The sequence below is a fragment of the Rhinopithecus bieti genome, unplaced genomic scaffold, assembly GCF_001698545.2.
Source record: "Rhinopithecus bieti isolate Rb0 unplaced genomic scaffold, ASM169854v2 scaffold_1017, whole genome shotgun sequence".
In the NCBI taxonomy this organism is placed as follows: Eukaryota; Metazoa; Chordata; class Mammalia; order Primates; family Cercopithecidae; genus Rhinopithecus; species Rhinopithecus bieti.
Window position 1 is genome coordinate 3757641 of NW_016803657.1, and position 25987 is coordinate 3783627.

Genomic DNA, 25987 nt, shown 5'->3' on the forward strand with positions numbered 1-25987 from the left:
TAGCCAAGCATATTTTAAAAAGTGGTATTTTATACAATGGAAAACTTTAACAGAGTAATTAAGAAAAATCAACAGATCTCAGCTATGCACAACACACATGACTCTCACAAAGATAATGTGTAATGGAAGCCAGGCACAAAAGAGTACACGTATGTGATTCTGTTACGTGAGGCTTAAAAACAGGGAAGTTGGCCGGGTGCAGTGGCTCACGCCTGTAATCCCAGCACTTTGGGAGGCCGAGGCAGGCGGATCACCTGAGGTCAGGAGTTCAGGACCAGCCTGGCCAACATGGTGGAATCCAGTCTCTATAAAAACACAAAAAATTAGCTGGGCGTGGTGGTGGACACCTGTAAACCCAGCTACTCAGGAGGCTGAGGCAAGAGAATGGCTTGAACCCAGGAGACGGAGGTTGCAGAGCTGAGATCACGCCACCGCACTCCAGCCTGGGTGACAGAGCGAGACTCTGTCTCAAAAAAAAAAAAAACAAAGAAAAAAAAAAAAACAGGGAATTGGAAGGCTGGCCACGGTGGCTCAAATCTGTAATCCCAGAACTTTGGGATTGGGAGACCGAGGTGGGGGAATCATGAAGTCAGGAATTTGAGACCAACCCAGCCAACATGGTGAAACCCCGTCTTTACTAAAAATACAAAAATTAGCTAGACATGGTGGTGCACGCCTATAATCCCAGCTACTCGAAAGGCTGAGGCAGGAGAATTGCTTGAACCCGGGAGGCGGAGGCTGCAGTGAGCCGAAATCGCGCCACTGCACTCCAGCCTGGGCAACAAAGAAAAACTCTGTCTTTAAAAAAAAACACAAAACAGCGACGTGAAGTCAGGAGGGGCTTGCCCTGGAGCTGAGGGAGCGGCTGGAACCGGGCATGAGGGTCTTGCTGGGGTTGCTAACAACCTGCTCCTCTATCTGTCCTGTGTCTGTAATTTGTGCACACTGAACTACAACACGGACACTACTGAGAACAAGCCTCCCGAGGTGGGGCTGAGCCACACCCACTCTGCAGCATCCACCACGTGAGGGCAAAACTGGAACACCACACACGTCAGGTCACTAAACCGTGACCCGCTCCCTCTGCACGGCAGCACAACAGCAGCGAAAAGGAACACGCTGCATTCCCGGGGACGAAGGTCAAAAGGATAATGTTAAAATAAAAACAAAAAGAAGCCACAGACGCGTGGGTCTATGTACAGAAAACATAAAAATGGGAAAAGCTGAGCAATGATTAAAGATGCACATCCATGATGAACCTGGAAAGAAAAATGAGGGAAGGGCTGCTCCACAGCTAGAGCAGGGCTCTGACAGCCGAGGTTGTTCTGCTTCTTACGCCAGGACTGAGACGCGGGCACCTGCTGCATGCTTTGAGCTGTACGTATATGTTCTATATGATCTCTGCACACGCCATGTGTTTCACGAGAACACTGGAAAGAAAGACGGGAGGACTGAGAGTGAGCAGAGTCCTGGGCCCCCGGGAGTGCCTGACTCCGAGTCCTCGCTCCAGGCTGTGCCGGATCCCAGGACTTAAACAGACACACTCCGGGGAGATCGGGGCTTGGAAGCAAGAGCAAGCCAACGACTTGAAGTGGCGCTCAGCTGAAGGAACAGCGGCCTTGTCTGTGGCTGGGGCAGGCATGAGCTACATTAACCTTGTTGGGGTGGTCTCCAAAGTGGAAGCTGCCCAAGTTGTATAAACACAAAATAAGTAACAGCACTTGCCTCTGCTCCATGTCACTTCTACCCACACGTCCTACGGAAGCAAAACCATGCATCAGGTGTGTCTCCACCGTGCTATTCCAGGACAGATGAAAATAACCTGTTCAAAAATAAAAACACTCCAGCAACGTGGGTGCATTTCTAAATCGCTGCGCAGCCTGAGCACGGTGCCAGCGAGGCCCTGTCCTCTTCCGGCGTGCACCACGCCCACCTCTACTGTGGCCAGGGCACGGCCACCAGGACACACTCCTTCAGGGCCCACGGGCCACTCTGACCCTGAGCACCTGTGGCCTCAGCTCCCTCGGGGCAGCCAGCCTCCCTCTGCTCTGCCCTCAGCACACACAATCCTGAGGAGGAAGCAGTAAGGAGGAAATGGAAGGGTCTCCTCAAAGCACAGCCCTGGGAGAGTCCCGGCGAGGACTGCGCTGCCTCCTAGGATGGACCAGAAGGGGACCCGGAGCCCCTCCTGTAACAGGCTCCAGCACAGCATCCTGGGCACAGATATGACCCCCAAGAAGAGAGGAAGTCCTGGCAGAGTCCACTGAGAACATGCGCAGGGGTCCCTGAGCTAAGCCTGCCTCCCCTGCCCCCGATTCCCTTGGGAAGGGGCCACAGCATGGGGAGGGAGCCTTAGGAGGCAGCTCTGGCCCCTGTAAGAGGCTGGGATGGGTCAGACTCACAAGAGCTGCCTCTGGGCCAGGAACATAGCAGGAAGAGAGCAGCTTCTCCCAGGAGGACAAAGGCTTCTCCCAGGAGGACAGCGGCTTCTCCCACAGGATGCCAGATTCTCCCGGGAGGATGGCGGCTTCTCCTGGGAATATGGTGGCTTCTCCCAGGACGGAAACTTCTCCCAGGAGGACAGCGGCTTCTCCCGGGAGGACGGTGGCTGCTCATGGGAGGACAGAGGCTTCTTCCAGGAGGACAGCAGGTTCTCAAAGGAGGACAGAGGCTTCTCCCGGGGCATGGTGACTTCTTCCAGGAGGACGGTGGCCGCTCATGGGAGGACAGAGGCTTCTTCCAGGAGGACAGCGGGTTCTCAAGGGAGGATAGAGGCTTCTCCCAGGACTCTCTTCTGGATGTGAGGCAGGAAGACCATGGAAGTCCTCTGAGGGGGTCCCCTGGTACTTCCTGCCTTCTACCCCCTATTTGATTGTTTCTGAAACAGCAGCAGCCCCGCCCTCCTGGGCCCAGTCTCCATCTGCCTTCAGCTGTCTCCTGGACGCATCTGGCCTAAACTGCACCCAGCAAATACAGACACCAGCTCCCCACACTCTCCCATCGCGAAGGGTGGCAGCCGTGTCCAGGGTCCCAGCCCTCTTGTTAAGGCTCATCTGCTCCCAATCCCACAGCAGGCCCAGCCACGTTGGTTTTGAGACCGTGGATCGTCAGGAATGTTTGTGGAGGGTTTTTGGATTGACAAAGGGAACTTTATGGGAGCGAGCAGATCTGATGCTCCAGGCAGCGAGGATATGGGAGAGGGGAATGTCTGACGTCACCAACCCCAGCTTCGGAGGAGGTGGCCGAGGAACGTGTTCATTCAGCCAGTGCAGACCCAAGACCCCAGCCCAGAGCTCAAAACTCAGACCCTCGACAACTCCGGAAGACACAAATCTGTCTTTCCCATTGTGCGGGTTCCCAGGGCAGGATGTCACCACGACAACCACACCGCGCTCAGCAGCCACGACGTGAGTCAGACGCCACTGGACACCCAGTGTCAACTGCTCACCAACAGCCCGTGGCCTCCAGTAAATGATCTGCTCTGAAACAGGGAGGGAGGGTGGAGTGTAGAAAACGGGAGGTGGGAAGGGAAAGCTTTTCTGTAATTTTAAAAGTTTCTTGCTAAAAGTTAGCTTGTATTACTGATGTTCCATAAACAGGACTCTGCAGCCATACTGTGGAAGCGTGGGGCACTGGAGAAACAGCTCATTTCAAACAGGAAAATGGTTTGTGTTCACCCAGTTCCAGAAGCCAATTTTCAACTGCTTAAAATAGTCATGATATTTTACCAAGGTAATTATACTCTTAGGTCTCGGTAACAATTAAATCCTTAGACTAGAGCCGCTTAATAAAGGTCTTGAAATAAAACTGCACACTCCAAGCACTGTGTACTAAAATGTCAAGCACACAAGGAGGGCCTCCAATGGGACGCCAGAGGCCCAGAGCCCCCACCAGCCGCAGGCTCGCAGCCCTCCTGGGTGTGTCTTGAGAGAAGGCGCTCCTCAACCACCAGCCAGCCGGGCGGGCTGCCGTGCAGAGCTGAGGTGGACAGTGGCCAACACCGAGGTGCACAGACCCAGAGCAGCAGGCACACCGCTCCCTCCAGATGGCTGAGTGAACAGCTTCATCACGGCTGGCTGGACGGATCCTGCACCCCCGGCCTGGGGCTACACGGGGGACTGGAATCGATCCTCCGTCGGGATAAACAACCAGTCCATGCCCGGTGATCAATATCCACCTTTTTGCTAACACAGAGCAGGCCCGTGAGCACAGCAGGGCCGGGGGTAGGCCGGCGTGGGCCAGAAAGTGCCAGAGGTGCTCCACCTGCAAAGCAGAGAACAGAAACTTCCTGCCCTGGGTGGGCCGGGGTGACCCTCAAAGAGGAACGGCAGGAAGGAAGCCAGGCGCAGACTTCCCAGGAGGCTGTGGGGCTCCACTGGGCCATGAGGGAGCCCCACAGGGACGAAAACCACACCAGACATCCAGCGACTGCGTGCAACTCCTCATCACGGCCAGGAGCCCTGGCACTAAGAGGGGATGTGGGCAGCCCTGGCACTAAGAGGGGATGTGGGCAGTGGCACCAGTGTCCTCTGGGTCACAGAACGTCAGGCTGCAGGCCAGACCCAGCACACAAGAACACTCAGACCCACACGTGACCTGTAAAGGGAACTCTTCCCATCAGCTTCCAGCTGCTGACTTAAGAAACCAGGAGGTTCCCATAGGATGAGCCACAGCTGAGGCCCGGCGGGGCTGCCCTCGTGTGGGGGCCACACCTGTAACTCACCCACGCCACGCACGCAGGACCACCCCAAAGTGCTGCACCCCGGCCGGTGTGGGCCGGCGTCACTCCCCAGCCCCGACCCAGAATCGGAGTGGGCCAACAAGGTGCACTCAAGGGGGCGCCACGCGAACACAGCCACGTTCCCGGACACCCTGGGGTCATCGGGCCTGAGCCCAGAGTTTAGCAGAAAGGAGAATTGAGACCCAGAGACAATGAGGGCCATCTGAGGTCCCAGAGAAAGGCCCAGCTCCCAGCCCAGCCTCCCACTCCTCCTCCCCAAGAAAGCTCTGAGCTTCCCGCATCATGGGACCACAGCACGTCATCGCGCACTCAAAGATCACCAAGCCCAGGGGTCCCGCCACCCCGACAGAACACAGCCTCGCCCCCTCTGCTTCCCAGGGCCTCTCCTCAGCAGCAGGGTTGGGCTGCACTTGCCGGAACCTCCCGCAGTGGTCAGCCCACATGCTGTGACCTGCTGGGCCCAAGCCGCTGTCTCCTCTGGCTCCAGGCCTCGAGGGTGACTTCAGCAGCGCTTTGTGACAAGCGGCCTTCTCTCCCTCCGCCATGGTTCTCCACACACACTTTCACAAAGGGGAAATCCTTGGGTCCCCACATGAACGCCACCTCCTGAGAAAAGCCCTTCTGTGGCATCGCCACGCCGTCCACCTCTGTGGAGGTGGGTGGCAGGTGCTGGTTTGGTGCTACTGCCTGACCCCACTAGAGAGTGGATGACCCAAGGGTTGTGCCCACACGTCTGCGCCACATGCACCGCACGCATCTTGCTTAGAAGCTGACACACTAGCAGACACGGTGTTTGAAGAGAAGGGAGCACGGGGGAAGGTCCTAGAGCTGCTCCACAGAAATGCACTGTGCCTGACCATGCAACAGGGCTGGGTGTCCCCTCTGCTAGAGGCGGCAGACAGCTCCAGCTGAAAAGCCATGTGAGAACATTTCGAGTGTCCCTGTCTGGGGTGCACCTGCAAAGCCAGGGCTTTGGGGCCAGCCTCTGAGCTGTGCACAGGGGCCAGCTCAACCTGTGTTCTGGACCCGGGCCCATGTGAACTTTTCCTTCAGGAGACAGCATGGAGCCGCCCAGGAGCGAGCTGGAGAAACTATAAAACAGCAGCTTCGGAGCAGAAACGTTACTAATTTTCTAAAAGCTCCACAACCAAGAGGTCCCAGCAGCAAAGAGCCTTGGTTTTCATCAGAAACGATCAAGAACAGGCAAACATTCATGAGGCACAACTCCCAGCACTTGACAGGTGCAGCATCCATCCCAGGCCAGGGTGACACAGCCCTCCGCCCACTCACCACTAGCTGGAGGCAGACAGGGGGAGCCTCCGCCCAGCAAGCTGGACACCCGCCCTGGCCCAGAGAGCATCTGGGTACAGATTTACTTCCTTCCTGCCTTGTCTTCTGAAATTTCAGTGCTCGAGGAACATTTTAAACAACACTCACAAAAACTGTCTTTCACGCTCCAGCGACCTCTGCTCACAGTGCCAGACATGAGAACCCCCGCAGGCACTGACGATTACAGTCGGGCCATGAAGCCACCCACAGGTGGGGCTGGGGCACACCTGGAAGCAGCTTTCATCCCAAGCCCAGGCCAAGATCCGCACAGCGAAACCGGCATCACTGGACGGCAAAGCATGAGGGTGCATACTGCAGGGGACACGGGAGCCTGCAGAGGGTCCGCAGCGACAAGGAATGCTCTACAGGGCTCAGCACCAGGCCGGGGTGGACACTGAGATGCCGGGGGAACTGAAAAGGGTGGGGCACACAGCAGGCCCAGAGAGTCCCAGAAGGAGCACCGGGGTTGAGCACTCTCTGGCATTCCCAGAACCCTCTTGGCAACCCAGGGCCAAAGTGCCAACCGTGACCCAGCTGCACTGACCCAGCTGCAGCACTCCTGCCTCCACAGTGAGATCTCGCTGACCAGGTGTGCGCTCGCCCGCAGCTCCCTGCAACTCTGATCAAAATGTGAGGGCATAAATCACCTTGGTGAGCAGCAGGACCCGTTTCTGGAGCCTCCGGGCCAGTGCCTCGTGCGTCTCGCGCTTCTTCCTCTCCTCCAGCAGCTGGCCGCTGACCTGCCGGAGCTCTTCCTGCAGCTGCTGCCTGGCCTTCTCCAGCCCCCGGGCGCTGCACGGGAGAGACAAGAGGGCAAAGCACTGAAGCCTGGGGTGACCACCCCACCGCGCCCCGCCCCACCCTAGGAACAAGCCCACCAGGACACCCTAAAATAGAGCTGCACGTGCGGCCCCCTCACTGCCATTTCCGCACTGCTGAATAGCTACTTAAGGCCTTTCAGGAGTTTCTGGATTTCAAATAGACTCCCAGGGTGATTCCAGAACACGGCAGGGAGGGGGAGGGGAGCTCAACTCCACACACAATGGGAAAAATTGTCGGCGACGCAGCCCTTTGGGAGACGGGACTTCTGAATGAGCGAGATTGCAGAGCCAGCGCTTCCCCTCTGAATCACTGCAGATGTGCAGTGTGGTGCGGGGAAGCAAACGCCGGGCGCCTGCTGGGGGGGTCTGTTCTAAAAACATTCTGCGAGGTTGAAAGCACAGCCTGGTGCTGAGCACTGGGAACCCGGAGGTCTCCTGCGGGCCGACGCCACGGGCAGGGCCAACTCCAGCCTGCCCAAGAGGCCTCTCCCTGTCCGCCCCTTCGGGTGGCTGATAGTTCCTTTGATTTCTGCTTTTGAATCCTCCCTTTTCCTTGCACGTTCCCCTCTGCCTCAGTCCCTGTGCTGGTTGCCTGTCACCTGCGTTACCACAATAGCCTCCCAACGGCTCTCATTGGGGCCCTCAACCACTGGGCACCAGGCTGTCTCCTCAGACGGCAGAGAGGGGCCGTGTCACGCAATTTTGAAGCCTTTGGTGGTTCCCAACCACTCCTGGTGAGTCTCCGAGTTCACAGCCTGGCAGTAACGGGCCTCAGGGGTTTGGATCTTGTCCCTCTCTCTCTATCCTTCAGAAGCTGACTTGGGAGCCAGACAAATGACAGCGTCCACTGACCCTGACTGCAAGAACCCACCTATGATGCAACGGCTTTCTGTGATTCTGGGAGCCCCAGGACTCCACCTCCCCACCCGAGGGGGCTCCCAGGAAGGGCGCAGCGAGGCGCACAGAGGAGAGACTGCCCCAGAGAGAGGGTGAGTCAGGACTCCACCTCCCCATGGGACAACCGGGCATGCGGGTGCTCCCAGGAAGGGACGCAGCCAGGAGAGATGAGAGGCCGCCCAAGAGGAGGCAAGTCAGGACTCCGCAGCGAGGCACGAGGGTGCTCCCAGGAAGGGACACAGCCAGGAAGGGGAGAGGCCGCCCTGGGGAGGGGGCGAGTCAGTGGAGTGAGGGCCCAGCCCCACTCAGACAGCCCAGGGCAGGTGCGGAGTGGAACAGCGCTGGAACACAGGAGCTACACACGACTGTACTGAGTATCACAAACTTCTTTCCAAAGGAAATCTTATCTAAATCTCAAGGAAATAAACCACAGCATTGGGATGGAGAAAAGCTAACGGGGACCACAGTCCTGTGAGGCGACCATCAAGGAGAACCAGGATGAAGCTTTGCCTTCCCCAAACCACTACCCAAGAAAGCACCATCCGCCAGCCCCAGGATGAAGCTCTTCCCCAGAACACCACCCAAGAAAGAGCCATCTGCGGCCGGGCGCGGTGGTTCACGCCTGTAATCCCAGCACTTTGGGAGGCCGAGGCGGGCAGATCACGAGGTCAGGAGATCGAGACCATTCTGGCTAACATGGTGAAACCCCCGTCTCTAGTAGAAATACAAAAAAAACTTTTTTTTTTTTTTTTTGCTTGCAGTGAGCCAAGATGTTTGGAAACAGGAATGTGGGATGGGGCCATGAACACCACCCTCAGGCTTGCACCTTCCTGGCCATCAATTGCTTCTGCTTGGCTTTAGTTACGTGACTTGAGAAAAAGCTTCATCCCGGGGCTGGCGGATGGCGTTTTCTTTTTTGTTTTTTGTTTTTTTTTTTTTGAGACAGAGTCTCACTCTGTCGCCCAGGCTGGCGTGCAGTGGCCGGATCTCAGCTCACTACAAGCTCCGCCTTCCAAGTTCACACCATTCTCCTGCCTCAGCCTCCCGAGTAGCTGGGACTACAGGCGCCCGCCACCACGCCCGGCTAGATTTTTTTGTATTTTTAGTAGAGATGGGGTTTCACCGTGTTAGCCAGGATGGTCTCGATCTCCTGACCTTGTGATCTGCCCGCCTCGGCCTCCCAAAGTGCTGGGATTACAGGTGTGAGCCACCGTGCCCGGCCGCAGATGGCACTTTCTTGGGTGGTGGTTTGGGGAAAGCTTCATCCCGGGGCTGGCGGATGGCGCTTTCTTGTGCGGTGGTCTCCACTGGACTCATGTTTGAGTGAAGTGAATATGGGGTTTTTGACTGTAACTCAGTTACAGTTACAGTCTTTAAATAAAGGGTAAGTTGAAAATGAATGCGAATCCAACACTCACAGAACGTCAGAAGGGACTTGGTGGCGGTCCTAACCCAGCCAAGCATGGCGGGAACCCCAGCCTGGCCACCCTCGGCCAGCCCCAGCAGAAGCTGCACAAGCCCACCGACTGGGGCCAACACACTGGCGTCCAGGACACGGGCGTTTCATTTCAGCCTCATGTGATCTTGTGAAATATGTATCTGATCGTCAGCCCATCTCCCAGAACACAACGCCTAAAACCCTCGGGCTCTCACGATGAGGCCTTCCATGTGCCAATGACTGACGGTGGCTGCAGCCCCCAGGCAGCTGCAGGACGGGGCGGGTCACCAGGAAGACCAAGGCCGGACTAGAGGCTGGGGACTTCAGTCCCACCCCTAAGCTCGGGGAAGGAGAGGGGCTGAAGGCTGAGTGGCTCACCAATGAGCAGGGGCAGAGTCAATGACATCCACCTAACGAGGCCCCCATCAAAACCCAAAGGCCTCTCACTGGAGCTGGGAGAGCTTCCACTGGTGCTGGAGGGTGGCGGCCTCTATCGAAACCCAAAAGGACTGAGCTGGGAGGGCTTCCGGTGTTCCCAGAGGGTGGCGGTCCAGGGAGGGCATGGAAGCTGCAGGCCCTTCAGTTTCCTTGAGTTCTACGAGACACTCCAGCAAATTAATCAAACTCAAGGGGAATCCCAACTGGGTGGCTGGAACCCCAGTCTACATCTGGCCGGTCAGAAGCACAGCGGCGGCTCACAACAGGCACCAGAAGGTGGGGACTGGGCCCTCACCCCAGAGTCTGACGTCACCTCCAGGCAGACAGTGTCAGAACAGAACTGAGTGAGACTGAACTGAACGGCTGGTGTCCCAGGCAGAACCGACTGCTTGCTTGGCGGGTGGGGAAACACCCCACATCTAGTCAGAGTCTTCCATGTGGACTGCTGCGATGCCAGAGCAGAGGAAACCGTTCTGAGTCTCTCCTATCCCATCAGCCGCCTGGGAAAGGCCTATGCTGACACTGGTCCCGGGTGCAGCACTGGCCAGCGGCCCCCCGTCCCCTCCAGGTGCTGCATAACCAAATACGCAAGATAAAATAAAAAACAGGCACAAAGCTCACGGGAGACACATATTATGAGGCTACTTTGGGCTCCAGTTCAATTTTAAACTATTCATGGACCAATTTAATAGTCAAGGGCTGTAAAATCTACTCTTGAATCACTGAATTCAGGTGCAAAAGTTCACAAGTGCTTTAAATCATGGCTCCGTGTGATCATTTAACTCGAAGAATGCCACCGTTCCCCGTGCTCTGCTTTAAAGCCAGAGTGTGCAAAGGCAAGAATGTGACAGGTGCTGTCTTTCAGGTGACAGGCGCCCTCAGCTCAGCACAGGATGGCTGGGCAGCCTTGAGGGGGGCCCGACAAACCCACACCCTGCATCCTGAGTGAGGGTGCGCTCACATCTGTGCGGGGCGCATGTGGGGCTGGAGCCCAGCACCGAGAGCAGATGCGAGTCCTGAGTGAGGGTGCGCTCACATCTGTGCGGGGCGCATGTGGGGCTGGAGCCCCCCACCAAGAGCAGATGCGAGTAACGCACACCCACAGGACAGTGGTTGTCCTGCTTCAGAGCTCAGGCTCCCGGAGCTTGAGGACCAGGGCTCAGTGCAATAGAGTCAGGTGCCAAGACTGGGCCCAGGAACTAGATGTGGCCTGAGCTGCTTCTGACCCACTCTCCGCAGCCTAGGCCACCTCCGCGAGGCAGGGCGGCCGGCACCGGGGCCACCTCTGGGAGGCAGAACGGCTGGCACCGGGGCCACCTCTGCGAGGCAGCGCAGCCGGCACCGGGGCGCCCCAAGCCCAGCCCTCGCCCTGCAACAGCCGCTCTGCAGAACTAGCACACCCTCCTCTGCTGCTTAAAGGGTCTTTACCCACTCCTAGTTTTAGTGTACTGAGGGAATAATGCAAACACTACTAACTCTGGGATGGAAGGGGAAGGTGGAAACAGCTACAGGCTTTGTTAAAGATCTGCAAGAGTACTGTGGCCTGGCCAAGGACAGACGTTTCTGACCTCCTCGGACCCTCACTGGCTCCCAGATCTCAGGGGTCGTCAGTCACCTCTTGGTCCCACCCCCACCTCCCGCCCCTACCCTTAGCATAAGAAGAGCCTGAGATCAGTACTGACTTCAGAGGGTCTTTGCGACCGTAGGTGACCGCCTCCCCGATCGCCGGCTCTCTGAATACGCCCGCTCTTCCTCCACTCTCGCCTCTGGTGTCTGCCTGTCAAGCATCGGACAGCTGAACCTGGGCTTCCTTACAGACCCGGTCTGAGGAAATGCAGCGGCTGCACGATGTAGCGTGAAGCGTGTGTTCCACGGCGCCGCAGAGGGAAGACAGAGCCCCAGGGGCGTGGGGCTGAGCCCGGCCTGGAAAAGCTCATCAGCCGGGTTGTGAAGCAAACCTCCCCTCACGAAGGGAGATGGGAGAAATGAACCAGAGCAACACATGCTCCCGGCTGAGGGACGGCATGGGCGGCAGAGGCACAGGCACACCCACTCCAGCATCGTCCAGGTGCAGCACTCGGGCCCGCGTCATCGGGGCCACACCCCAAGGCCTGAGGACTGAGACCGCAGTCTTCTGAACAACAGAAGTAGACTGTAAAAAGCCAACACCAAGACACGACAAGCAGACGACACTGTGGAATGCTCACCAAGAGCCATGTCCGGGACGTTCGCCACTCACACCTGACCGGCAGGCAAGTCCACCCAGTCCACTCAGCACACAGGATGTGAGGGAAGGCAGCCGCACGCCGTTCCACCCACCAGAGACGGCAGCGTGGAACACCGCAGCCAGCCTGGGCTCGCTGGGCCTCCATTCTACTGGGGTGGGAATCTCAGGCAAAGAAGCCACACGCACGGCATGAGGAGAGAATCTCACCGGGGGTGCGAGTACCGAGGTCACTGAGAGGAGCAGGAAGACCCTCAGGCACCAAGGACACAGGGACTTCAGGAAGCAGCTCCCATCCCTTGGGCTGCGGGAACACGTGGCAGAGGCTGACATCATTAAAATGTAGACGCTCAGAGATGGGCCCCATGGAACGGGAACTGAGGCTGCTGAGGGAGGCCGTGCTGGTGCCTGCACGGGGGCCCTGGAGGGCCTGGGCCCAGGCCTCTGAGAACAGGGCAGCAGCCCATGGAGCTGGCACCTCTAGGCACTACAGAATCTGCAGGCTGGCAGGCTGCTGAGAGGGGGCAAGGCCAGTGGCTAAAGAGCCGCCCATCTGCCTGCAGGCTGGCCCTGGGGCCCTCTCCAGCGCCCCCAGGGCAGGCCCTGATGCAGGTGCCCCCGGTGAAGCGCAAGTGTGTGGCTGTCGTCCCTGGCACTGCGAAGTAGGGCTCGGAGAAAAGGGGAGTGTGTACCTGCAAGACAACAACTCAGTCACGCAGCGGGCAGAAGACAAGGCCATCAGCAAACCAGCAAGCAGGTGCCTCCTGAACACTGGAGGGAAACAGGAAGCTGGAGGGCCCTCGGGAGGGGTGGCAGGGCAGCCTGAGAAAGGCGGTGTCAGAGACGGGGACGTTTCCTATGGGCAGCTGGGTGGTGCGGTGTGCTCATTCGTGGTTCAGCCCAGTGGGCCTGAGGCCTGGGCCCGCCAGGGCAACGGGCAAGGTCAGAAGAGGACTGAGCAAACTAAGGAGGGCCTCCGCACACGCCATGGGAGAGCAGGCTCAGCCAGAGGGGCAGGAGAGCAAGGAGCAGGCCAGCGTGTGTCCATAAGGTGCCCAAGTCTCGAGGGAGGGGAAGGTCCAGCACAGGCGGCCTGTCCTGAAGGACGCCGGGAAGTGGCAATTAGGAAGCCAAGCCCTGGAGGTGCAGGAAGGGCGGCACAAAGTGACGGCCCCCAAGAGTGCAGCCTAAAGGCCCCCAACTAGCGTTTCCAGACACCGCCTAAAGGCCCCCAATAGCATTTCCAGACACCACCTAAAGCCCCAAACTAGTGTTTCAGACGCCCCACCAAGTGGTGCTGCCTACCTGGCGTGCAGGTAAAGGTGCCCCCATCAAGACGGGAAACCCTCCTCCCCACCCTCAGGCCCTGCAGGGCAGCGGACCCCAGTGTGCCGAGCCACAGCGGCACCCGGGACGGCAGCTCTCCCTGTTGGGGATGTTCTCTCTGTTCAACCCCGGCCTTTCTTCTGAGGTGCAGAAAGAAAATCATAAAAAATTAAGCCTCTAGGTCCATGCTTGGGCCTGAACTCTGAGGTCACTGGCATTTCCCCAGCCTCTGGGAGTTCAGAATGAAGTGCTTAGTTCCTCCCAGGAGAAGCCTGGCATGTTTATCGATCAAATGTCTCTCTGAGCCAGCCTTTACTGAAAGAACAAGCTCCTGAGCTTTGACATCCGTCTGCACTGTGACAGCCACTGAGCCACTTTAATGTGATCTTCATCAGAAGCTCCGGCCTGAGAATACCGACTTTCAGGACAGCAACGCATCCCCAAATGGCAGGAGACATTTAACGACCTTCCTCAAGACACTGCTGAGCCAGCTCTCCACGCACGACCATTCCTCCACACACTCTTTGTCTACCTTTCTCCCAAGTCCCAGCCACTCTGGAGCACCCGCCAAGGCAAGGCAGGCCATCGCCAAACAGGCACCACTGGACTCCCCTCAGAAAACATGGGCCTGAGGCACAGGAGCCCACAGCGCGGCCACCACGGGGAGACAGGCTCTGAGAGAGGCAAGCAGTGGTGGCGCTCTGGGGACCTGATTCCGACCCTTGGGATGGCACTAGGAGGCCAATTCCACCCCAGGCACAAGGCTGAGTGGTGGCCTGGCATGGTGGATCCACAGGGCAGGGACACGCCTCCACAGTCACACCCGGCCCAGGGCAAAAACCAGCATGTTCTGGGTGGTGCACACAATGCCTGTGTCCCCGCCAAGTCACCTGTGGAAACCCGGTCCCCAATGTGATGGTGATCCAAAGGGGGACCCTGAGAGGGGATTCGGTCCTGAGGGTGGGAGTGCTCCCGATAGGATGTGCATCTTGTGGGCAGGCCCCCATGAAGAAAGCCAGCGTCTCCGTCCCTCTGCCCTGTGAGGACAGGGACGGTCAGCTGCAACCCAGGAGGAGAGCCCTCCTCAGACCTGGCACTGCCATCCTGCACTCCTCAAGCTCCACAAGTCCATGAGAAACGGAATTGTTCGATCCCCGTCTGTGGTACTTTGTTATGTATCCAAAACAGAGACCGCTCCTAACCCATAATGCCCGGACACGCTGTTCACCCAATGGCACGGGGTCACACCAAGGGTTCCTTACTGACGACCTGCCCCGAAACGGTTATGCACGGTGAGCCCACGCAAAGTAAGCCTGAGACCAGGGTTACGACGTGAGCCCCACGGCACAGTGACCTGCAGCACGGTGAGCCCAAGGACACCAACACAGTTATGACATGGTGACCCCGTGTGCCACAGTGAGCCTGCAGCATGGTGAGCTCGATCACAGTTATGGACACAGTGTGAGCCCACGGCACAGTGAGCCCAAGACAGTTACGACACAGTGAGCTCAGAGCACGGTGAGCCCGAGACAGTTATGACACGGTGAGCTCATGACAAGGTGAGCTCTTGGCACGGTGAGCCCGAGAAAGTCACAACACGGTGAGCTCGTGGCATGGTGAGCCCGAGATGGTTACATGGTGAGGACACGGTGAGTCCACGGCATGGTGAGCCCGAGACAGTTACGACATGGTGGGCTCACGGCACGGGGAGCCCGTGGCATGGTGAGCCTGCCAGTGGCCTCAAGGGTTAAGATGTAAACACAGCTACATGCACAGCGATCTTCAGTGACAACGTCTGGCATGAAACTAGGAAAATATTAATAAAATTTTATTCAGACCTTGACAAAATCTCTAAAAGCACCTTTATTCTTAGATATCTGAGGAACATAGATCAAGACCCACCCACAAGTATGATTTTTAATCTTCTCGATTTCACGGATGAGTAAATTCAAGCCTCGAGCGACTGAGTCATGACCATGAGGTCACCATGTCCCCCAGGACACCGCTGAACATGACCTCCAGGGTCTCCAGGGCCGTGCCTTGAGCACCCCCACAGGGCTGGGGGGAGATGCCGTAGTCAGGCCAAGCAACAGCACCGCCACACAGGTGACACGTTCCATGTGTCTCTCAGGAAGAGAGCAAGTGCAGGGGCTTGGCTGAGCCAGCGGTCGGGAGCGGTGCGGCCCAGTGGGGAGCAGCAAACCATAGCTGGTGGCCTGGAGCAGGCACACAAGGCAAAAAGCAGTGCCGTTCCGCAGCAGGTGCTTGGGAGCAGGAGACAGGGACCCAGGAGACTGGCAGGGAACAGAGGACAGGTTCCAGCCCCAGCGGACAGCCTGCCCTGCTCTGCTCTGGAAGCAACCACGGGTTCTGAAAGAGGGTATCGCTGGACAGGACCACCTCCCAAACCACATGTGCTCATCTTCCAGTCACAAGAACTGTACACAGAGCTGTGTTCACAGGCGCCCCTCAGGGAGCCTCACAGCAGCCCAGATCCAGAGGCAACGTTTTAGATGGAGCATGAACTGGTTTCAGAAATACTCTCCTGGAAGGCCAGGGTTCCCAGACAGGGCAGAAGCAACACTGTGCATGTGCAGGCATCCACAGTCGCTCCTTGCCCAGAGAGAACACCGGGGAAGGGCCCCCACTCACCACAGAGAGAAGCCGTCTCTGCCACTGAAGCCCTCAGCTCCAGCCTGGAGGCCGGCATGGCAGACACAGGCTCCCTGTGTATCTGAGGAGCCTCCTGAGAGTGGGAATTAATAGCTGCCTCTGCAGACATGCAGGGGAACATGGCCCTGGGACCCACAGGGTTGAGAGGGTCCCATCTACCTGCAGGAGCCAGCACAGCACCCTGCTCTCCGGAGGCTCTGAGCACTCCATCCACCTCTGGCCTCCTCCTTCCTCTTGAACAGAACTGAAGCCACTGAGCCCCTCGCTGCTAATGGGCAGGGGAGGATTTGATCAGACGTGTGCATCCATCATGAAGCACAAGAGCATCAACAGGTTCCAGTTCCTCCCCTGCCCCGCGCTCACGGGGCCTCCACGGCAGAGCCGGGAGAGGCTCCCTGATCAGGAGCTGCTGGAAACTCAGATCAGAGTTCATGCTTCTCATCTACCCAAGAAGAAAGCAGAGGAGGCTGGCAGCCAGGGCCCCTCCCATGTGTGAACTCGGAGGCGAGCCTCCTGAGCAGTTTCCTGCTCCTGGGTACATGACCTCGTTTAGCCTCCACCAGAATCTGGGAGGAGAGCAGCAGTGCCGCCCCCAGTCCCCACGTCCCCAAGGAGGAAGGGGCTCAGAGGTGACTTGCCTCGCTGAGGACTCGGGTTCAAGTCCGCATGGCCAGCTCAGCCCCCACACCGTGATGAGGCTGGGGCCGGGCAGCCACACTCAGTGGCACAGGTGGGCACTTGCAGGTGAAAGACAGGGGCAGGCCCTCCTCCCTGGTGGGCAGGTGCAGACTCGGAAGGGGCTGGGCCTCCGAGAGGGCGCGGCGCCACCCTCCCTGGCGCCCCAGGATGTCGGGCTCAGCATGGCACGCAGCTGTTGTTATTTACGCCATCTAATTCCAATCTTAAATGCCTCCAAGTGTCATTACACATTTTTCTGAAAAAATTAAAAATCCAAACAGCAGAAATGAAACCAGAGAATGAGAAGAGCAAAGGCTGAAATAATTACCAATCAAAGGAACGGCCAGGGGAGCAGGCTCTGAAGCTGCAGCCTGGCCTCCTGGTCGCTCCTCCCCGACTCGGCCTCTGAAGAGCGCTCTGTTCCCAACATCTCATCAATTGGAATCACCAAATTCAATTTGCATTCCCAGATAAACAGCGGCCACACTGCAAATACTCTCATCTGACCTTGAAATGTGAGAAGGAAAATTGCCCTTTGCAATTTCAATTCACTCCCGACCGTAATGAATAATCCAGTTTAGCTGATCAGCTACCAACCTGTAATCGCCTGGGGAGGACTGCCTCCAAATGATGGGTGAGGAGCCCTGGCAAGGGTGGCCGCAGGGAGACCATAAATTCACTTCCGCCCCAGGCTGCTGGAGATTAGGAAATGAGAACGGGAGAGACAAGGGGGCAAGTCACCTCCCCAGGTCCTACTAAACAACTGCCCCATGCCCTCCAGCTCCGACTTTCAGAAAAAAGAGAAGACACCGAAGGTACTCCAATGCCTGGAGTGGCGCAGAGAGGCACAACAGGTGTCCTGGAGGCATCCACTGCCTCCCGAGGTCAGAGAGAAGGAGGCCATCCGTGCATCCGTCCGCCCAGTCGGCACTGGCTCCCTGCCCGCCTAATGCACAGGACAGAAGCCCCAAGGGGCCACATGGCCAGCAGGCGGGCAGCAGGCAGGTGGGCCAGCCTCGAGGCTGGGCGCTTTCTCTGCACTGCTGCTCTGCAAACAGCCCACCACCTATGTTTGTAAGGAAAGTTTTCCTGGAACAAAGCCACACCCACTCGTTGACATATGGCCTACGGCTGCTTTCCTGTGACAGAGACCCTGGCTCAAAAAGCCAGAAGTATTTACTGTATGGCTCTTTACAGAGAAAGGTTACCAACCACTACCCTACACCACAGAGGTTTAGAAACGCTGGCATGGGTAACTAAAGACATGAGTTCCCACCCAACTGAGGCCAGGTGACTGCATTTCCACCCCGCTACGACGCCCCCCCCAACAAGAGAGCAAGCCACTGCCAGCCCCCAGCCTCAGCCACTGCAGATGCACAAATTCCACGGCAAAAATAGTAGTAACAACCCTCCGACTACAACCACCCACCCTCACGTGCCAAGCACCTCCCCCACGGTCACAGGCCTCTGGAAGGAAGCCCAGGATTTTGGGGCCCCTCATTTCCAAATGGGAGCAGGACTCAAAGAACAGCGCTGGGCTCTGACACCAAGTCCATCCCTGGGCGGCTGGAAACTCCCAGGTCACAAGGCAGCGCTGTCAGCTGCATACAGCCCTGCGCTCAGAGGCAGTGTGGAGCCTGATTTTCCCAGTGAAGATGTGTGTGGTTGGGCAAGGGGAGCTGCCACTTCTTCAAACACACCCTGAACATCCCTGACAGGGAGGGAGACATTTTTGCCTCATTTCTCGGTTAGGGACACAGATGCTGGAGGACAGCGGCAGTCCAGGGAATCTGGCTCACAGGCGATGCTGCTGGGACGTGGCCTGTACTTTGTGACGTTACATCTTGGCCTCATTAACCCTCAGCTGCCTCTTGACCACCCAAGGTCCAGACTCCGTGCCCCGCTCCCTGGCTCCGCATTCCTGGAGGGTGAGAAGATACCTGAGCCCAGGGAGAGACAGGAGAGAGCTGCTGTGACGGTCCGGGAGCGAGGCCAGGCACCAAAGACAGGACCGGGGATGACATGGGGTGGGAATGGCAGAGCTGGCGGGAAGGGTGCTCGGAAAGAAGATACGGACAGACAAGCTGGGCCGGGGCCGGGGCAGGGCGCACGCTGGGCTGGCACTGGAAAGGGGAACCGCTTGGGGCCAGGGGTTGCCACACTGGGCTCCTTGCTCCTTCCTCATCTGGACCATCGGTTCTAGCAAAAGTCCATCGAGTTCCCTCAAACAGACGTGTAAAGGAACGAAAATCACAGCATCCACCTATCAGTCCCGCTCCACCAACACTTCTTCAACCTCCAGAACGCCCTCATGTGACCCGGGAAACCTCAGGACAAATCTCAGCTGGAGGAATCCAACCTGTAGGGGGACTGTGGATCTCGGGGCCGCCAAAAATCCCCACATCGGGCCAGAGTCCCCACAGAGGAGGTGGGGGCGCTCCCGTGCCACCGCGGCCAGGGCACCATCACGCACCTTCCACTCCCTTGCCCAGCCAGCAGGCCCCAGGGCTTGTCTTTTCCAGGATCTGTCCTCCACACAGGGGTCCACTGCCACTGTTCCAGCCCCCACGGTTGGCAGAGCACAATGGCCCAGGCCGGCGGGGGGTGCAGGAGCCAAGTGTGAGGGAAAGAAGCCGGAGCACAGGTTAGGGAGGGGAAGGCCGCCTGGCCCAGCTGGTGGCAACGCGGGAGAGACACCTGCCATCAGGGTGGGGAAGTTGAGCCTGCATGCAATTGGCCAACAGAATCACGGGACCCCTGGGGAGAGGGCAGGGCACACCTGACATGGCCCCAAGGTCAGGAGCAATAACAGCAAGGTGGCAGCTTCCAGGGGCAGAGGAAAAGTTGATCACAGAGATTAGGAGAGAGGTTGGAGCCAAAGATAGAGACTCTGAAGTCTGGCCACACTGAAGTGACAAGAAGAGATATCAAAGCACAAGAACTTACATAAGAAGGAAAAGCAGAGACCGAAGAATAAAGAACGGAGAACAAGCTCCCGGGAAACACCTGCAAAGGAGATTCAAGAGAAAGGGAAGGGGGGCAGGAGAGGGAGGGGACGGGGACCAGGAGGCCATGTGTGAGTGTGAGGGGGTGTGCACGTCCCGCAACAGCTGCACGGGAAACCAGAAAAGCCAGGGAAGGAGGAAGGGAAGGGAAGGAGAGTGGGGACCATGGGGCTGTGTGTGAGACAGAGTGCAGGAGGGAGAAGGGAGAGAGAGGGAGAGACGGGAGGGAAGGAGCCAGGCCTGGGGAGCTCAGTGAGGGACACCGGAGACACAGAGGGAGAGATCAGAGGGAAGGAGCCAGGCCTGGGGAGCTCAGCGGAGCTGCTGTCAGAGCTGTGACTTCGGCACCACACGGCTGGTGAGTTGGAGCCGTGAGCATGGAGTTGGGCTCTGGCCGGCGTCGCCGGGTCTGGTGTGGGAGTGCAGCACTCCAGAGAGAAGCAGCAGGCCAAGTGGAAGGACCAGGCCGAGGAGACGGAGCTCTGAGGACTAAGGGGCTCACACACCCTATTTAATTGAGGCTTACATCAAATTGGACAAACAGTTAAGAGAAGAGACAAAGTGATCTCTGTGACGTCTCTCTTTGGAATCACCCGATAGCCCAATTAGCAGCTCTGAAGCTGAGGCTCCAGCGCCCGTGACAATCAATGGAGCCCGCCAAGCAGAGTTCGGCCGCCTGCACGTGGCCCAGCCCCTGCCCACGCCTGTGCGCCACACGACCACCAGCTGCTTCAGCGCTACCCGGGTAACGAAGCCTGTTCGGTCTGTTTATTTTCCCGTTGATTTTGCCATCCTCGACCCAAAGCACTGGAAGTCAATACCCCGTTAGGTGTGGCACCTTCACAGGGCCTCTGCTGTCTCTCCCGCTGCAGGGAGAGCTCCCCTGCTCGTCAATCAGGAATGGGTGGCACGGGCCCCTGGGGGAAGAGACGTCCCTCCCCGCGCGTGACGTCCCGGGTAACCAGGGCTGACAGCCTCTAAACACTGTCACTCGACCAATAAACAAACATCTCCACAGCATTCCCCATGCTGAATAACAAAACTGAAAGGAGAAGATGAGATTTTCGGAATTATTAGTTTCCCTTTCATTCCTCTCTAGCAGGAGCTGGAGACACAGAGGCGCCCACTCGCCCATCACTGAGTCACCTGGCAGCTCACTCATGAGCCCCGCTGCCTCCGCGCCGGGCGGGGGGCTTGGAGGGCTGACACTTGACTTGAGAAATGCCAGCTCCAAGCAGTTTATTTCCTCTTGAACTTTAAGAACTGACAAAGACAGGAGTGACCTTTAAAAGGCAGGGTTACTGCTTGTTGGAATCGCTGAGCACTTCTTGGCTTACACAACACAGAGAGAAGGTGCGGGGTGAGTGCCCCCAGGCTCGGGGCACGGCTCTCAGCACCCGGGCAGGTAAATCAGTGGAGAGGCCTCCAAGGTGGGTCAGTGGATGGAGGCCAGCACAGGGCAGGCTGTCAGGAGACTCCAGACATAAAAGACTGCATGGTGTCCCCTGTGGCCAAAACGGAAGAGGCAGTAGCATCAGACGCCAGCAAGACCTGGGAGACCTGGGTTCAAATCCAGCCTCTGCCACTGACCTGCAGCAGGCTGTGCACCAAGAAGACCAACATTTCCTCCTACCAGTCCTTCAGGGAGAAGCACGTGGGAAGAAATAGATCTGTTCCTGACACTGCAGGCGCGCCCGTTCCCTTCTCCAGGAACTCCTGGCTGGTCATTTTGAGTATCTGCTGGGCCCATCCTATGGACCGGCTGCAGGATGCTCCCAGTGATTCCAGCATGGTCAGACCCTGGGGTGGGGAGGAATGTGGGCAGGAAGGCAATGGGGAAGTGGGGACGGAGACTGGGTGTGAATCCCCGCCCAGTGAGGGCCTGGTTTTCCACAGGCGCCCAGCTCGAAGGAGGAGAACGCTCACATCCGGACCGCCATTACCCTTCTCGCCATCAGTTAACCAGTGGTTTCCTCTGGACACCCGAAAGGCATTCCAATGCAGCACTGCCGACGGGGCGTGCGGTGGACACTCCACAGGATCTGGAAGACTTGGGTCAAAAGAACTCAGGAAACACGGTGGAAGTTTCCAGGTATGTGTAGAAAAATAAAGCTCCGCTGTGCTGATGAATACCGACTCCATTTCCTCAAAGTCCAGGGGGACAGACGGGGTCTGTCCACAGGTATGGCCGGATCCGCCATGGAGACAGCCACGGGAAGCGCGAGGCAAGGAAGACCAAGGGCCGCAACCTTTACTTGCTGGGAGCAGAGCGCTGCAAGTGGGCAGAGCCTGCAAGTGGCACTGCCCGGGCAGGGTGATGCCAGAGAAGGCCCTGCGCCCATGCAGACGTGCCAGGGACAAGGGATTAGGTGCCTGTGCTCACGGGAGTCCCTAGGCTCTGGCAGGCCTACCTGCTGGAGAGCAGATCAGAGGCAGGAAACCCAGCTCAGTGCGGAGTCCCCGCCCAGAAAACCCACTTCCTGAGTTACTGTGGAGGCCACTGCAGCCGCCAGCACACCACTCAATGTGTCATCTACCACCAGCTTGATCCCTGCACTGGATGGAGAACCTCCCGTGGAACTTGCCTCGCACCTCTGAACATCTCCTGGAACGTCCTGATGTCCGGCCCCAGATAACCCTGGGAGCCACTGGAGCCGGCCTGGTATGTGGAGGAGAAAAAGGAAGGAGCCGTGACAAATACAGGGCCAAGCATGGGGGCAGGAGGGTGCTCCCAACCCCCCAGGTGAAGGGCCTGCAACTCAGCAGTCTTGTAGAGTAAGAAACCCTCCACGTGCTGGGCAAAAGAGACCTTATCATTGCCGTCATCGTTTCCTGAACATAGGTCATCACGTTTAATGTTTCCCACCACCCCAAGCTAACGACTATTATCATGTCCTTTACAGACGAGGTGGCCTGGCTGAGAGGACACCAGAGACCCTGCTGAAGGTCACAGGGCCAGCAGTCAGTGAGGAGCAAGAATTCAATGCCGGTCTCGCTCAGTCCTGACACTGACTATGCTGTTCATTACTGTAGCTTGCATGCTAGCCACAGGTCTCACAGAGCCATAACTCCACACTCACCTCAAGCACCACTGTGTATCAGCCACCATTCCAGGCAAAGCAGACACAGTGGTGACTGCCCTCAAAGAAGCTCAAAAGTAGAAAAGGTTAACAAAAGACAAGTGTAACAGAGCACGTAACAGTGCCTGTTAACGAGCTGCTAGACCTTCTCCACCCTCCCACCCCACCGTGGGGTCTGTCTCCCACCGCACAGCCATGCAGAACACACCCCAGGAGAACAGCACACGTAGCTGTCCCTGCCTGCGGCTGCCACTGCCTCCCGGCCAACTGGTTCTCCCAGGCCATGGCCACTCTGGTATTTCTGCCCACAGTGAGAACATGAGGCCATGGCGGTGTCTCAGGAATGCCCTGCTTTGAGTTCAAGACTTTGCCTATTCTGGGTGCTTCATATGAATGTCATCATAAAGGTGGTGGCCTTTCATACTGTTGAATTCACTTGGCATCACGTCTTCAAGGTCAGTCCGTGCTGCAGCACACATCAGCGCTCCGTCTCTTACGGCTCAACAGCTCCTCAATGGGTGGGCAGCCACGTTGTGTCTAGTCACAGCTGAGAGGCATCTGGATTGGCCCCATCTCTTGGCTACTATGAGCAATGCTGCTATGAACAACGACACGAGTGTTCGTGCAAATATGTTAGCGATTCTCTTGGGTGCGCACTTAGAAGGGAAGTTGCTGGGTCATCCAGTGACCGCCTACCCTTTGAAGACCCTCCGGACACTCACGGTAGATGCAGCTTCACAGAACCACCAGGTGCATACGAGGGCACCGACCACCCACCCTCGCCAGCTTCACAGGCCCACCAGGCGTGTATGAAGGCCTGGAGGATGGTGAGACCTGTTACCGCCGTGTGCAGCTCCACCTCCCCACGGCAATCCCACCCTGCCCGGAAGACTCCATGCTGCGGGGTAGGACGGCAAGACCGGTCACCTCCCTCCCTCCCCGCTGGCCAGCTGCCCCAGGGAGCTCCTAAGGACGAGCCCCTCCCTCCCCACAGGCCCAGTGAGGACAAGATGTCCAGTAGTGAAGAAGCTCAGATTCTCCCTCCTCCTCCCCAAGTGCATCCCATCCAAAGAAAGGTGCAGCTCAACAACTCAGCACTGGGTAAAGCATCACTAAAGCACCGGCACACCTTCGCTCACACCACAGCCACAAAACCAGCGAAGTCCTTATGGCATGGTAATTAGGGGAAGTGCTGCCAGTGACCTTTAATTGGAGGCTCCAGACAAGGCAGTCAGTCAGTGCCAAAGAGCACGACAGAGACAGCACAGCCGGCGAGGGACGGAGCCCCACACGGCCTCTGCCCGTGGGAGAGCCGTAAACGCTGCAGGCAGGGAGACAGACGGGCTGGCCGCAATTGCTTTTCTTTTTTAAAATTTTTTTTATTTATTTTTCTTTTTTGAGACAAAGTCTCGCTCTTGTCCCCCAGGCTGGAGTGCAATGGCACGATCTCGGCTCACTGCAACCTCCGCTTCCCAGGTTCAAGCGATTCTCCTGCCTCAGCCTCCAGAGTAGCTGGGATTACAGGTGCCCACCACCACGCCTGGCTAAATTTTTTTGTATTTTCAGTAGAGACGGGTTTCACCATGTTGGCAAGGCTGGTCTTGAACTCCTGACCTCAGGTGATCTGCCGGCCTTGGCCTCCCAAAGTGGTGGGATTACAGGCATGAGCCACCGCACTCAGCACAATTGCTCTTATCTTCTGCGACTGAAAGCAAGAGTGGCAGAGAAATCACGTGCCAGGAAGACAGGGGAGATGTGGCCAGGAATCCTGAGAGTTACAAGTTGAGTTCAGGAAAAAGTTTTAAGACAAGAAAAAGCAACATCACTTTGAGAAGAGCAGGGAGGAGGCGGTGGTCATGCATGGAGAAACCAGGCTTCAAACATCATGGAAGCTCTTCTCTGTAAAAACGTACCCACATGGCTGCTGGCGGCAGGGGAAGAGCGTTGTGACCAAGGGGAGGCAAGAGAAACTTTTAGGGTGATGGGACTGAATCGTGGCTATGGTGGGGGACGCTCGGTGCATCTGTCAACACCCACAGAGCCATACACCTCAAAGGGAATTTTACTACCAATAAACAATCAGGAAATGGACCGGGTGCAGTGGCTCTCACCTGCAACTCCAGCACTGTGGGAGGCTGAAGTGGGCAGATCACTTGAGGTCAGGAGTTCGAGACCAGCCTAATCAACATGGCAAAACCCCGTCTCTGCTAAAAATACAAAAATTAGCCAGGCGTGGTGGCGCATGCCTGTAATCTCAGCTACTCGGGAGGCTGAGGCAGGAGAATCGCTTGAACCCGGGAAGCAGAGGTCGCAGTGAGCCGAGATGGCACCACTGTACTCCAGCCTGGGCGACAGTGTGACACTCTGTCTCAATAATAATAATCAGGAAACAGAGAAGCCCAAACGGAAGACAACTGTTGAAGGCAGCTTCCATACTACAGTCTGCACAGCTCCCCTGACCCGGGCCCGGCAGGGCTGGCCTCTCCTGACCGTGCTGATCGCAAAAGAACCGTGGTGCTTGGGAAGAGACAGGATCCTCTTTGTTATAAAAGGAATGACGTCCCACGGCCCGAAGCAGGGAGTGGGGAGCTGAAAGAAAGTTGGCGCCACTGCATGTTTAGAGAGATCCTGCCTGTCCACAGAGAACAGCTTCATTGAACACTGTAGGCGCCCCTTAGCATCCAAGACAGCATGGTGCTGGCAGCTAAAGAGAAAGCCACAACAGTGTGTGGGCAGAGGAATGAGAATCCAACATCCAGTGCCTGTGAGAAGATCGAGTGAAACTCAGCAAAGCTGCCACTTCCCCTTTCACAGCTAACTGGACCCGTTTCCCAGCAGATGGAGGCTTGAGGCTCTAGGAGAGTCAGAGAAGAAGACTGGAACTTGGACCACACTGACTTCTCCCCTTTAAAAGTCCACACACAAAGCACCTGCACAGGCTGAGTGGAAATACAGGGGCCCGCATGCATGGCCATGGCACAGCGGATGAGGCCGGGCAGCTAAGCAGTCTCGGATCACACATGGCACCTCCTCACACGCCTGCCTGAAATCTGCTGACAGGCCTGTTGCTGCTGGAACACCATCCAGGCCCCCATCACACGCCACGCAATCTGGTTACCAGCACAGCAGTCTCCTGCTACCCTGGTTCCCTGTGTCGGAGCCAGCCCTCCAACCTTCTGCCCCACACTGAGCACCTATTTCCACCACAGCCCCCGCCCCGTCCCGTCCCCCCATGGCAGTCTGAGCTCCGTTGAACCCCAGAGAGGTCCCCCCTCGCCTCCAGGGAGCACCGCCCCAGCCTCGGGTGCCTCCATGACAGCTCTGGAGCGGCCGCCGC

General features: G+C 57.5%; 1 protein-coding gene across 7 annotated transcripts in view; it reads right to left on the reverse strand.

Moving 5' to 3' along the window:
• The window catches only part of MAD1L1 (mitotic arrest deficient 1 like 1), a 425376-nt gene that overhangs the window by 250107 nt on the left and 149282 nt on the right, over positions 1–25987 (reverse strand). For all 7 annotated transcript variants that reach the window (XM_017894422.1, XM_017894431.1, XM_017894439.1 and 4 more), the window contains one exon: positions 6718–6862. In XM_017894422.1, the coding sequence (XP_017749911.1) occupies positions 6718–6862 (145 nt within the window). The remainder of the gene's footprint in view (positions 1–6717; positions 6863–25987) is intronic.